Below are 14,935 nucleotides of genomic sequence, written 5' to 3'. Positions count from 1 at the left end.
GAAATGCACAGTGCTATTTGTCATTATAATAGCTTCCTCTTTGAGGTGGGCTTTCTTTTTTTTAGAGTTCCCCTAGGCAATGCCTATTAAATGGGAGAAGTGCAGACCCACAGTGTCCATTCCTCAGTATATACCCCAGAGAAATTCTTACACAGGTGCATATAACACACGAGGCAGCAGTGTTCGCAATAACCAAAATAAAGAAATAAAAATCAACAAAAAATAGATATACAAATGCCCTTTATAAATATTCTGGAGTAAGTGTGGCTTCATTAAATTGAATGCAATGGACCCAATCAATTATGTGAGAAATTTAATGGTTGTTAACATAAAGTTAGTCCAATCAGTTATACACTGGGATATGGGGCATGTTCTAAAGGTTTAATGGTTGAGTCTTTGCAATTTTCTCTCTTTCATACTAACGTGGTCTTACGTGTTAAAACCAATAGCTGTGACATCCATGAGAATGTAGTTTTTCTAAGAGACCCTTAATAGATTACTAAGGTCTATGAATTTGGATACAGGCATTCCAGAATCTTCTCCTGAGCTCAGCTGCTCATACAATTTCTCCATACCTTTTGTGGCATTGGTCTGTAATTTCTTCCAGAATCATTATACATTGCGTGTCCTTAGGGCCATCTGGCTACACTTCCAAGGAAAAGATAATTTTAGAGAAAAGTGCTATTTATCTTTATGTGTATCAAAGGACAGCGTCTTTAAATGATTTCTGTTTGACAATCCCACAATGGGAAAATGATTGAACTAAACCTGTCTCATGGGTGGCAGCTATTTGGAGCCTGGCGAAGTGTTGGGAGAGTTTGAATTCCACTCCCAATTCTGGCTGCGTTCTATGTTTCATAAAATTATTTGATTATCATTGCAAAGTTGGATGATTTTTTAAGCTAATAGCAAATCTCCGTATATTGTGTGTAAAGCTTAAGAATGCCCATCTCAGGGGGGCCAGGGGGGCTCAGTTGGTTAAAGTTTCCACTTTTGATTTTGGCTTAGGCCACGGTCTCAGGGTTCTGAGATAGAGCCCTGCCTCCAGTTTTCGGAGAGATTCTCTCCTCCTCCCTCTGCCCCACCTCTCCCCCCACTCATTCTCTCTGTCTCTCTCTCTTAAAAATAAAAATAAAAATAAAATAAATAAGTACTGCCTAATTGTTACCCTAGGTGATTGCACCATCCCATATGCTCTCCAGGAGAGTAGGACAGTTCTCATTTTTCTACATCCTTACGCAGAGGTTCTATACTTTTTACCAGTGTGCGGAGGTAGGCAGCCCCAGCTGGGTGCTAGTCTCTCTCTCTCATCTCTCTAACACCTACTAACCATGCTTTGTCACAAAGCGAGACTGGACCTCAGAATCAGAAGCTTCAATAAGCAGGAGAATCTAAGCTTTGATATCATTTTACTTGCCACATGTTTGTCAGCTGCTCACTACTCTTGGGCATGGGATGTGACTTTCCAACTGTGATAAGGGCATGAAATTTCTTCCTATGGTAAATAAACAAGCTAGATGAAAGCAAAACATCAGATAAATAATAGTACACACTGCATGTGATAATTAGGGGGGAAATGTCACACGCAGGGGGTCCTGAATGACTAAAGACAGAAAATGCAACACACACATGACTAATCACAGGGGAATATTGTGGAGCTCTGGGACCAGTGGGTTCTGCAACTATGTAATACTTTCAATATTTCAAAACTGAAAGACATTCAAGGGGCCATGTAATCTGAACCACTTATTTCATAGGTGATGAAATTGTGGCCCAGAGAGAGGAAATGCCTTGCCTGTGGTGGCACAGTGAATCTGTGGTCAAGTGGAGGCTGGCAATCAAGTTTTCCTAACAAAGCTCATGACTGAGTAGTGGTTGGATTGATAGGAAGGAGGAAGGAGCTTATAGGCGGCTGGGGGAACCTACCTGCCCTTATCCCTGGTTCTCTGACCCTAGTATTTGCTGCTTCATTATCCATCATCCCCACCTTGGATGCTTGGGGAGGGATCCCCATGGCTGGTCCTCAACCCCACCTTGGATGCTTGGGGGTAATCCCCATGGCTGGTCCTCATCCCTACCTTGCGGATGCTTGGGGATGGATCCTCATGACTTGGTCCTCTCTCTCAGGTACCTAAGAGGTGAGGTACTTAAAAACATGGTTTCCTTATCCCTCCCAGTGACCAACCCCCTGCCATTTTCTCCACAGCCTTGGCTGAAGATTATACGCCATCTATGCCATCTGTTAAAACTCCCTTTTGGCTCCTTCTTTCCTAACTCCTCTATGTTGTTGTTTTTTTTTTAAAGATTTTATTTATTCATGAGAGACAGAGAGAGAGAGGCAGAGACACAGGCAGAGGGAGAAGCAGGCTCCATGCAGGGAGCCTGATGCAGGACTCGATCCCGGGTCTCCAGGATCATGCCCTGGGTTGAAGGCAGCACCAAACCACTGAGCCACCCAGGCTGCCCTCCTCTATGTTTTAAGCTCTTCAAACCTCCTCTTTTTCTCTCAGATCTAATCAATGGGTATTACTTCCTTGTCCAAGAAATCACATGGTCTCCTAACTGCTGACAAGAAAATCTCAGGAAAAAAAAAAATGGAGCAAGTTTCCTCCTTTGCCTCTGGTTGTAGCAATCACTGTTACACATCCCAAAGTTAGCTCTGGTAAGCTGAGAACCTTTGCATCAGTATCCATCTCCATCTCCTGTCATGAGAGGGGACGTGCGAACACATGAAGCTTGTTTTGTGATTATAAAACTATTCTCGAAAGTGCTGTTTGTACAAAGGAGCCTTTTAAGATACTCAACCTGCAGAAATTATTGATCTGCCCTGTGAACCATGACCATTAGTGCCTAAAAGTGATAAGAATAGATACTACACTTGATCTCAGTCAAAAGGCTGAGAAGTGATTTTTAGTGCCTAAAAGTTTGCAAATTTGTTATCTTGATTGGTAATATGTTGCCCTGGGAATAATATTTACATTGACATCTCTGCCGTTACGTATGACGTTTAAAATGTCAGGATCTTCTTGGACTGCTTACTCAAACCAAGAGCTGAGAGTCCACCTCATTCAAAATTCTATATTAATTTCAAGTTGCTCTTTAGCTATTACTTTTTTGCATTATATTTTGGTGGTCGCCAAGGAAATATAATATACATCTTCTATTTCTCCCAACCTACATAGAGGTAATATTCCTTTTTTTAAAGATTTTATTTATTTATTCATTAGAGACACAGAGAGAGAGGCAGAGACACAGGCAGAGGGAGAAGCAGGCTCCCTGTGGGGAGCCCGATGTGGGACACGATCCTTGAACTCCAGAGTCACGCCCTGAGACAAAAGCAGAGCTGAGTCATCCAGGCGTCCCATAGAGGTAATATTTGATATCTAGAATCAATCACTTTGATATCTAGAAACCTTGCAACTACATAAAGATTTAATAACCACCCTCTTATTATAACATCCTTTATGCTATAAGCATCATATGTGTTACTTCTATCTATATTTAAAAGTCATAGACAATATTACAATTTTTGCTTTAACCAGTTATATTTAAATAAATGAAGAGGAAAAAAAATCAATCTTTTATATTGGCCAGAGATCCTATTTTTAATGTTCTTTAATCCTCCCCGTAGATCTGAATTGCTAGCTAGCCTCATTCAACTCCCAAAGAACACACTTTCACGTTTCTTGGCATACAGGTCTGTTGCAACTCGTTCTTTTAGTTTTTCCTTTATCTGAAAATATCAATATTTCCTGAATTCTTGAGACGTCTTTTCACTGGGTTTAGATGTCTGTGTGAATGGGGTGCCTTGGTGTCTGTTGGTAACGCAGCTAACTCTTGGTTTCAGCTCAGGTTATGATCCCGGGGTTGGGAGATCAAGCCTCACATTGGGTTCCATCCACTTTGGGCATGGAGGCTGCTTAAGATTCTCTCCCTCTCCCTCTGCCCCTCCCCTTACTTGTTCTCTCTCTAAAAAACAATAAATAATAATAATAATAATAATAATAATAATAATAATAAGTCATCTTTGTTGACAATTTCAGCTTTCTGGCCTCCATGGTTTCTAATGAGAAGTCAGTGACTATTTGAACACTCTCTGGTGTGTAACATGTTCTGGTCTGGCTGCTTTCATGAGTTTTTCCCTACCTTTGGCTTTCAGCACTTTGGCCGTGATAAAGCTAGGTGTGGTTTCATCGTATTTACCGTTCTGGAAGTTTACTGAGCTTCACAGATTTGTTTTCCTTTCGCCAATTTTGAGAAGTTTAAGGCTTTAGTTCTTTAAATGTTTTTCCTGCCCCATGCTTTCTTCCCCTTCTGTGATCTCAAATACGTAGAAGCTTTTCATATGAAATATGTGGAGCTTTTAATAGTTTCCCACAGATCCTCGAAGCTCATTTTATCCCCCAAACTTTTCTGTTTATCAGAATGAATACTTTCTATCGTTCCGTCTGCAAGTTTGTTTCTTCTGTCATTCCCCATTTCGCTGTTAATCCCATCCAGGGACTTAAAATTTCATATATTGTACTTTCCATTTTGATAATTTCTACTGGATAGCTTGTTTTAAAAAGGTTTTATTTATTTATTTATTCATGAGAGACACACAGAGAGAGGCAGAGACACGGGCAGAGGGAGAAGCAGGCTCCTTGCAAGGAGCCCGATGCAGGACTTGATTCCGGGGCCCTGGGACCATGACCTGAGCCGAAGGCAGACGCTCAACTGCTGAGCAACCCAGGTGCCCCTCATTGGATAACTTTTGAATAGTTTCTATTTTTCTGCTGATATTTCCCATCTTTTCACTTTTATGAGTGAATTTATATACATTTCTTCTACGTCTTCTTTCTTTTTATTTCTTTCTTTCAATTTTTTTTTTTAAAAGAAGGTTTTATTTTTTTAAGTAATCTCTACACCCAGCATGGGTCTTGAACTCACAACCCCAAGATCAAGAGTCACATGTTCCACCAACTGAGCCGGCCAGGTTCCCCCTTTAATGTCTTTTTCATTCAGGGTTATAGTCACTGCTTTAAGAATCCTTGTCTGCCAATTTCAATATCCGGGTCGTCTAGAAATCAGTTTCCTTGATTGTCTTTTTCTCTTGAGAATGAGTCCCTTTTTCCTGTTTCTTTACAGGCAAGTAATGTTGGGTGTATGCTGCACATCATTTGTTGGAAACACCCTTTTTTTTTTTAAGACTTTATTTATTTGAGAGTGAGTGGGAGAGTCTCATGAGCAGCAGGGAGGGTGAGAGGGAGAAGCAGGCTCCCCACTAAGCAAGGAGCCCAATGTGGGACTTGATCCCAGGACCCTGGGATCACGACCTGAGCTGAAGGCAGATATTCAACTGACTAAGCCACCCAGGCGCCCCAAGACTCTGGATTATTATAACCTGAACAGTGTTAATTTGTTGTTGTTGATTTAGTGGGCTCCTAACTTGTCTGGAATCAAATGCAGTCTCCTACTCCCCCTCTGACCTTTATAGTAGGTTGCAATTCAAATCTCAGTTCAGTTCCTTTAACCTCAGCTGGGCTGTTTGGAGTCTAACTGTGAATGTATACATGGTTCAGAAGTCAACTAGATATTTGGGCAGTTTATACACAGAATTTGGAGCAACTCCTCTCTCCCCTTTCTGAAAAAAAAATTTTAAAAGGTTTTATTTATTTATTTGAGACAGAGAGAGAGAGAGAGAGAGAGAGCATGGGGGGGGGGACAGAAGGACAGGGAGAAACAGACTCCCCACTGAGCAGGGAGCTGGACAATGCTGGGCTTGATCCCAGAACCCAGAGATTGTGACCTGAGCTGAAGGCTCAGATGCTTAACCCACTGACCCACCCAAGCACCTCCTTATTGGGGTTTCTACTCCCACTTTCCAGCAGCTATTATTACCCCCAAATTCTGTCCTCTGGTTATTCAGGGCAGTAAAACTTTGCATTTTTTAAGAGTTTTAGTTGTCCTGCACAGTGGTGATGGAGACTTGCCTCCAGGCAAGTCTCCAGTCCCATGAGCTGAGAACTCACTCACCAAAGGTATTCTTATCTTTCATGTGTTGACTTCCTTCTAATATCAGCCAGTTCCAGTCATTCTTCAGTGCCCTTAGGTAGTTGTTTTTGTCTTTTTTTTTTTTCCCTCCCCCAGAGTTGTTAGTTTTTATCTGTGGTAGAGTCAGTCAGGTAGGAGCTACTCAGCCATCCTGGAAGTCGAAATCTTTATTTCTCTCACTTAAGTGAACAATGCAAATGGTCCCATCTGAGAGATGGTAAAGCTGAGGCCAGGCTAGGAAACGAGGTCACAGGTATGTTTCAAAATGATAAGGGAGAGCGATCAACTATGAGAAAAAAAAATAGGTTGGGAATTTTTTTTAAAGATTTATTTATTTATTTGAAAGACAGAGAGGGCATGAGTGGGTGGGGGAGAGAAAGAGAGAATCTCAGGCAGACTCCATGACGAGTGCAGAGCCCCGGAGCCCAGTGCAGGACCGGATCTCACCACCCTGGGTTCGTGACTTGAGCGGAAACCAAGAATTAGATGCTCAACAGACCGCATCACCCAGACACCCCTGGGTTGGGAATTTTTAGAATAGAATCCTAAAATAGACTGGCTCCTACGCAAAGCCTCTGTTTTGTACATTTGTAGATCGGGGATGATATTCGTATGTAGTCAGTTTTCATTAAGTGGTCACTAGGTCCAGCGCCAAGCCCTTCCAATGCATTATCTTTTTTAACCCTCAAGACAACTTAATGAGGCTGGATTACTTTTATTGGGAGATTTTGGCTAAGGAGGGGACTGAGGGTTAGTGAGGTTAAGCCCAAGATGACGGTCATATGCATGATTAATCAATAACAATAATGAGAATAATGGCTGATATTTATTGAACAGTATCATGCAGATAATGTCTGGGTGCTCTGCACACCTTATCTCATTAATTCTCTCAACAACTCTGGGAGGTCAGGGCTGTTATTATCACCCCATCTAACCCAGTGAGGTAAGTATGATTATCATCATCCAGCCTTTTCAGGTGGAGGAATGGGGGCTTGAAAGAGGCCGAGCAAGCAGTGTTGTACTGTGAACCCCGGCAGATTCACCCCAAAGCCAATTGTTTAACCCCTACACCCCAACTGCCTTCTTGTTATGATAAAACATCTAAAAAGGACCATCACTGTGCGAGTTCCCACAGAGGCAAGTCTGCTTCCCGTTTAGCAAATACTGGATTGGATCAGATGGAGCCCACAGGCTGCAGACTTCTCTGACATGCACGTGGGCGGTCCCAGCAAGCATCTGTGGGGTCCGGATCAGCCCCAGCACCCGTTTCCAACCACACATCAGGCACCCCAGCCTGCGACGCAAATGAGGAAACCTGCCTAAGCAGGAATAAACAGCACCAAACTGTAGAGTTTCCCTCATCCTGTTTTTCACTTCGTGTTTTGGATGCTGCAGGCTGGGTGAGCAGAGATCCTAGGCTTTGGCCCAGGCAGCTGGCCTGCCCCTGAGCCCGGCCATGAACCACTTTCAGACCATCCTGGCTCGGGTCCGGATGCTGCTGTCCAGCCATCAGCCGAGTCAAGTGCAAGCCCTCTTGGACAACATGCTAGAGAAGGAGCTTCTCTCCCAGGAGTACCACTGCGCCCTGCTCCGCGAGCCTGATGGCGAGGCCCTGGCCAGAAAGATCTCCTTGACCCTGCTGGAGAAAGGAGACCCAGACTTGGCCCTCTTGAGGTGGGCGTGGAGTGGGTGGCAGACCCCGGTGGCGGAGGGGGACCCTGACTCCTTCAAGGACCATGCTGGTAAGTCGGCATCCCCTTGGCCCGAGTAGCAAAGGCTGGCTGTAGACAGCGCACAGATTTTCCCTTCCCTCTGAAAGGAAAGCCAGTGTGATCATCCTCGTCCCCAGATGGGAAGGCGGAGCTGGACAGGAGTCAGGGCCTCTGGATGAGTTGGCAGGAGCAGCGAGTACTTGGAGAACTCCGTCTGTGATGCCGGGTGTGCTGGAGGCCCAGCCAGCATGCTTCCCACTCTGCTTAAGAAAAGACCATCCTGGAGGCATGCGACCAAACACCGCCTGATTTGTACCCTGTGCAGCCTTGATGCGTCAGGCCCTGCGCTGGGCACCGGGGCTGGACGCAAGGGGCTCACGGTCCAGTGGGGAAGGCGGCTGCAGACACTTGGGGAGGCTCCAATGCAGAGAAACAAGGTGCCAGAGGACGGACCATGAAGCCAGAGAGCAGAGGATGCCATGCGTGCATGTGTGCGCGCGTTTGTGTGTGCGGGCGTGCACGTGCGTGTGTGCATCTGCGTCAGGGAGAGACAGAAATCCAAAGACAGGCAGGGCGAGAGAGGAAGAAAGGGAGAGATGGAATAGAAGAAGGGAGATAAATAAAAGAAAGGGAGAGGCCAGAGGGAAGGAGGAAGGGGGAGAAGGTGGAGGGAAGAAGGGGAGAAAGAACGAGGGAGACGGAGACGCAGAACAAGAACCAGATCGGAGAAGAGGGGAAGAGTGTCTCACTTTTAGAGTCTTAACGACACTCGACACCTCTTGAATTGGAAAAACAAGCCTACACCGTGTCACCTCCCCCCACCCCGCAAACAGGTGAGGTGTCCCTTCCCTGAGGCCAAGAGGCTCTCGGCTCCACGCGAGCATCTCTGTTCTGCACCTGCTCTCCCCAGGTCTGCGCTTTTCCAGCTTTGTGACTCTGCGCCGTAGAGTCCAGTTATTCGTGGGTCCTTTCTGGTTTCAGAGCCACTTCGAGTGGGAGAGGATCACAATGATTCGCGCTCGTTGAGTGTTTATCACGCACCTGGCATAGCCCAGGGACCGCGCGGCACTCTTAGTTCTGACCTAATGAAGAAAACAGAGAGCACCCAGAGGGGACAGCACCCTGGGTCCCCAGGTGCCAAGTGGTGGAGGCTGGATTTATGTGGAGGCAGGCAAGCTTTATCCTCAACCTGGCTTGGAGGAGGGAGAAAGCCTTCTTCTGAGGGTGTTGATTCGGGTGCGAGGGTGGTGTATGCGTGTTGCCCGCCCCCCCGGTTTTTTAGTTGCAAATGTATAAGAAGTTGGTTTTCCTCGTGGTTACAGTCTCACCCGGATGGTCCCTCTTGGTTTCCTGGACATATCTCTTACTCTGTCCCTCTCCTACCTAAATGGGCTCCCTGATTTCTTCTTGGGGGTGCAAGCGGCTCCTGTCCCCAGGGGTGTGGTCTTGATGGGGGTGCAGCAGCCACCCCGGGATGGGTGCAGGGGCATCAGCACCATCCTCCCTCCTTGCAAACTGCATGCTCCTAGCTCCTTTATGTGGGGGCTGCCTGACACCTCTGGCCCTCCCTCCTCTGCCAGTTCCTGTTATTTCACTCTGCTTCCTCCCTGGGGACATAATATTTTTATTTCTGACCCCCATGTGACTCGAGAAAGGGAACTGGGCTCAGAATGACGTGGTCTTCAGGCGCCTGGGAGACAGAGAAAGGCAAGGTGCCTCCTTTCCCTGCCCTTTCCTCCTGTCATCCAGGCCAGCTCCCGTCAGGGCTGCCAAGGGTGCTGCTGTGGGACAAGCCGGGCCGGAGCACCTTCAGAGGGGGAGAGAGGGAAGGGGAAGGAGAATTGAGTGCTTTGTAAAGAAAGGGCCCTGCCTTTGGTTTCAACAAGGGTTCAGAAGAGGAAATCATCATGTGAAGGTTTTGTAACTCTCTCCGCAACCCTTACCGGTCTGCACCGTCCACTGCTCTAAACTCTGCCCTGGCTCCCCATCGCTCAGAGGGAAATCGAAATCTGGACAGTGGCCCACAAGGCTCATCACAATCCGGCTCTCGCTGCTCTGCCCTCATCCCCTACTGCTGTTCATCTCCCCCAGCCATAATGGTGTCCCCGCTGTCCCCGGGACAGGCCTGGCACATTCTCGACCACAGGCCCCTGGCACGTGCTGTTCCTACTACCTGGAGCGTCCTTCTCCAGATATCCTCTAGGCCTCCCCCCTCAGCTCTTTGCTCAGATCTTACCTTCTCAACAAGGCCTACCTGTAACATCCTCTTCAGAACTGCAGGTCCTGTCCACACTCTGAGCCCCCTCCCTAGACTGACATTTCCTCCTTCTATATATTTAACTATTATATGACTGTTGTTCATTGTCTGACTATCCCACTGGAAAATAAGCTCCATGTGGGCAGGGATCTATATTTTGATCATATCACCTCCCAGATGCCTAGCACAGCGCCTGCCCCTGGGTGGGCATGTAATGTAGATTTGTTGAATGTTGGATGGTTGGACGGATGGATGGATGGATGGATGAGTGGGCGGGTGGATGAGTGGGTGTGGGTGGATGGCTCAGGTACTACCATTATTCTCACTTTACAGAATGGTAAACCGAGGCGCAGAGAGATTACGAGATTTGCCTCAGGTCACGGCCTGGGGAGGGGGCTATCGGATCTCACAGGGCTGGACCTGCCACCGCACTTTCTGCTTGGCTGCCTCTTCTAGACAACCCAAGGGGTACCGTAAATCACCCAAAACAGGTTGACCATCTTCAAACTGAAACTAGGCCAATGATTCAGAAGTCGCCTTCAGTTCCCATAGTGCCCTCGTGCAATTGTGCAGAAAGCTTATCCCCGGGGCTGTGACCCTGGGGGTTCGACCCCATGCTACACGAGGCAGCACAGGTGCATCCAACCCCAGGCAAGCTCAAGGGGAGGTCTGAGAGTCAAGGTCCTGGTTCTGACACAACTCAGCACCCAGCAGCTTCCTTGGAGAATCAGAGCAAATACTCGGGCCATTCTTTGGCAACAGTGGGTGACAACGTGTGGCAGGCAGTCTGGGGGCAGAGAAGAGACAGTGAGGATGGCAGTGATGGAGAAAGACCAGGCTGGACCCTGGAGAGCTCTGGGTCTGAGGCAATGCTCTGATTCTTACAAACCGTGTGACCTCAGCCAAATAACTGGACCACTCTGACCCTCTGTCTCTTCATCTTGAAAATGGGAGTGATCATATAAAGCCCCCAGGGGCTTTTTAGAGTGAGGGTTCAATGAGACCATAGCTAGAAACTATCTGAGGCAGCACGTGGCGTTGTATAGCGAGGCCTAAAGGGGTACCCGGCAGAGAGAATTGAACAAGGATGAATAAACCGGGGGTGGGGGGGCGGGGTGAGGTGAAAAGAAAACAATTGTGTCTACGGTCCCACCGGGGGCTGCACTGAATATCTACACGCCTGTTCCATGAGTGACTCAGTGCTTGGGCGCTGAGTGCATGTGAGGAGCTCATCAGTGTGCCCCTGCCCTTGGGCTGACACACAGTCTCTGCCTTCAGACTGCTGAGGGCGGGTCATGGCCCCCTCGCTCCCAGGGCTGTGACTGTGAGCACTCTCTGGAACCTCTCTGGGCCTCAGTTTTCCGCCTCCGTAAAATGGAGGCGATAATAGTACCCAGGTACTGTTATCTCAGAGGGTGCTCTGACGATTCAGTGACCTCATCCGACGCAGGGCATGTGCACTCCAGGCCAGGAGATTTCGATCTTATTGTTGGTTTTCCTTGGCTCTCATTTGGTCTTTGGTCCCTCGATGTTTTCACAATGTGTTATTTTTGCCCACAGGGATACTGTTTCTAGAACCATTAGAACAAAGTCTCCCTCTAGGATGTTGCCTGATTTATTGGAAAGGAAGGGACTCACCCCAAGCGGCCAAACTATTCCTCCGGCTTCCTTTCCCATCTGACTCTGAGCACAAGAGCCACCAGAGCCCGGACCTCCTCTGACCCCAGACAGGAGAGGCGCTGTGCCCTCGCACCCTCCTCTTTTTCTCCCCAAGACCCGTTTCTGCTCTGATCTGGGGGGAGCCGACTCTACCTCTTGGAAGGAGACGTGTTGGCAAGAACACCTGTGCTCGGTTCGCCTTGGATGGCCTCCCCGCCAGCCAGACTCACGTCACCTTCACCCTCACCCCATCCTGTCCCCGGAGTCGCAGAAGGAAAAGCGCCCACAGCCGGAAGTTGGCACTTCCCCATGGGTTTTCCCAGGCTGACAAATGGCCTGTTCCATACTCCACTTGGCTCCCAGCCTGGCACCTGCTCCGACCAGAGCCCATTTCTGTTCTCTGTCGTTGTCTTCAGCAGCCCACCCGTGAGGTTACTCAGTCTCTATTTATCTCCGTAGCCACCTGCCCAGCCACCTACCTGCCTGCCCTCAAACTTACCTGGTCTACATAACCACCAACCAACACCTACTTACCATCCACCGACTGGTATCTGTTACCCACTTACACATGCTCACCAATCTGTTTACCTAAACATTCCTATTTTTATGTATCAACTGATTTACCTGCCTTTCTACTGACTCACCTGCTTGTGATTTTACCGACTATTAGGCCTGCGTTCTCATGCACCTTCCTACCTGTCTAATGTGGATACAAACCAGTTTTATCACATCTATCACTTCTTTCCCTTCCTTCCTTCCATTTCTGCCTTCCTCCCTAATTTTTGTGTTAGCACCTGCTAGGGATTTTGGTGGGCACCAAAAAAAAAAAAAACCAAACAAACAAACAAACAAAAAAACCATAAGAAAAGGCACTTACAACCTAGGGGGAGGGGGGCCTTCACCATTTGAAATTTGAGTCTGCCTTAATCATTCACATCCAAACCTGGTTCCTTCATTCAAACAATTTTGGAGCAGTGTGGCTTTTAAATTAGAAAATAAAACACCGGCTCCCAGACACTAGCAACTTCGTGATCTAATTGGAGGCAACAGAGTCTATATTTAACAAAATAGGAAGTTCACCCATGCATTGCCAAATACATGGCAACAAGTTTTCTAAAAATGAATAAAGCCTAAGATTGATGTTACCTGGAAGGGTGATGAAAGCAGGAGCTCAGGCCTTGAAGGGAGGCTAAGACAGAGCCCGATGGGGAGAAGGCAGGAGCTCGGTCCTGGCCAGGGTAGGACCTGCTCCAGCTGAGGTACCACGTAGGGCTGAGCAGGTCTGTTTGGGGAAGACTGGAGACAGGGATGACGGGCTTACTCACAAGCTGAGTTTCCCTCATGTCCTCCCCTTGGGACTTGGCAGGGGACCCCAGCCGGCAACTTTAGCAGTACTTCTGCTGGTAGCCAGTGGTCTTTGTCACGCTGGATCCTCCCTGGAGACAAATTCACACTCCCAGAGCAAGGCTGGCTTGAACAGCGCTGAGACGCCCCTGAGTCGGGAGGGAATTGAGCTTATTCCTGGCAGCCCTGGGCTCAGGAGAATGGTCACCACCTCTGAGGGAGTTTTGAAGAGGAACATCAGCAGGATGAGAAATCCTTGGCTCGGCTTAACCCCTCTGCCCTGCTCCTTGCCTTCCCCACTCGGTCGGGCGGCTCGGCCTTCTAGCTCTGCTGCAATACCAGCCTGCTCACTCATCTCTTTGTTTCCACAGCCCCTGCTGAAATTCAGACCCATCAGCTCCTGGCTGAGCACCACAGTGGGGTCTCTACTGGGTACCCTCCTGGTGCTAATCTATAGCCTGTTTGGCATCAGCCAAACACACAGCCCCATACGTGTCATCACCCAGCTCAGAGACCTGGGTTGACACAGGCAGGGCCAGATTTGGGTCTTGAATATGGGCCTGGGGGATGGCTGGGGGTGGGGGTCAGGGAAGATGTGGAAAGACCAGGCAGCGAGATGGGACCAGGTGAGAGATGATGGCACCCCCAGTCTGACTTGACTCTCATTGCAAGCTCTGCCCTGCCATGAACGTGAATCAGAACTGCTTTGGCCATGGCCGTCAGAACTGCCTCCAAGAATAGGAAGGGACTCTCATAAGTGGCCTCGAGGCAACAGAATGGCCAGGAGTGCCTGTCCCTTGGCACCAGGTCACGGGAGGAAGAGACTTCTTGAGATCTGTAACAGTTGTCACGTCTGTTTTATTAGCCTAAGAAGGCAAGACCCTGTTTCAAATTGACTATTAGCATTTCCCACTTGTCTGCCTACTTCCTCCTTGGGCCCTCTAAAAGCAGGGGCTGTTTCAAAATAACCACCATACATAGATAGGCATCATAATCTTTATTTCGTTTGTGGGAAAACCAAGGCCCACACACAAAGGGAGCGAGGGGTCCAAGGTCATACACCTGCTGGTAACAGCAGGGCCTTGACACCAGCTCTTCAGACTCCCAACCCCACCATGCTCTTTCAGCAAAAACGCAGGAAGGAGGCACCTGTCACTGATTCCCAAGCTTCATTCACTTCAGGACCTCCCTGGTGACTTCTACACACCGTCTATACTATTAATTGCTTGGCAGGTGTTTTTTCAAAGCACTCACATTTTTTTTTTTTTAAATTCAACTTTATTTTCCAAGGAACGTTTATGTCCACCATAAAATGAAAGGAATGCCATCCATTGAAGTTAACTATGAAGCAGGAAGGCAGGGCAATGTTTACACAAGTCCAGCCAGATGCTGTGGTCTCACTGAAGGCTTGTGGCAGAGGACTGCTTTCTGGGAAGCAAGGATGCATCATGCATTTGAAGAGGCGTTTAGGACCTATTGGCCTGACAGACTTTCTCCTAGATGCCATCAGGAGCATGGGCAGAGACTTGCAAGAGCCCCAACTTTCTCCCTGTGGGTCAGTGCTATTTAGCACTGCATCCATATCTTACCCCAAACCATCTGCCTGTTAAGTAAACCACATTTGGGGTAGGACTCTCTCTCTTTTTTTTTTAGATTTTTAATTTATTTATTCATGAGAGATACAGAGAAAGAGAGGGAGGCAGAGACACAGGCAGAGGCTCCATGCAGGGAGCCCAACGTGGGAATGGATCCCAGGTCTCCAGGATCACACCCTGGGCTGCAGGCAGCGCTAAACCTCTGGGCCACCCGGGCTGCCCAGGGGTAGGACTCTCTTATGGGTGATTCACATTTTGGTCCAAGGTCTTGGAATACGAATAACGAGCAGACCAGTCCTGATCACCAAGGCAATTCAGGGCAGTTTGGGCAGTTT

General features: G+C 47.9%; 1 protein-coding gene and 1 pseudogene across 3 annotated transcripts in view; one reads left to right on the top strand and one right to left on the bottom strand.

The window, feature by feature from the left end:
• Positions 1–2,750: 2,750 nt before the first annotated feature.
• On the bottom strand, positions 2,751–2,908 carry LOC121488578 (annotated as a pseudogene).
• A 4,414-nt stretch (positions 2,909–7,322) lies between these two features.
• Positions 7,323–14,935, top strand: part of CIITA (class II major histocompatibility complex transactivator) — a 47,193-nt gene continuing 39,580 nt past the window's right edge. For all 3 annotated transcript variants that reach the window (XM_041749025.1, XM_041749022.1, XM_041749023.1), the window contains exon 1: positions 7,323–7,775. In XM_041749025.1, the coding sequence (XP_041604959.1) occupies positions 7,490–7,775 (286 nt within the window). In that variant the 5' untranslated portion in view covers positions 7,323–7,489. The remainder of the gene's footprint in view (positions 7,776–14,935) is intronic.

Source organism: Vulpes lagopus, chromosome 3, assembly GCF_018345385.1.
Source record: "Vulpes lagopus strain Blue_001 chromosome 3, ASM1834538v1, whole genome shotgun sequence".
Taxonomy (NCBI): Eukaryota; Metazoa; Chordata; class Mammalia; order Carnivora; family Canidae; genus Vulpes; species Vulpes lagopus.
Note: the sequence above shows the minus strand (reverse complement) of the source record. Positions and strands in the feature narration are given on the sequence as shown.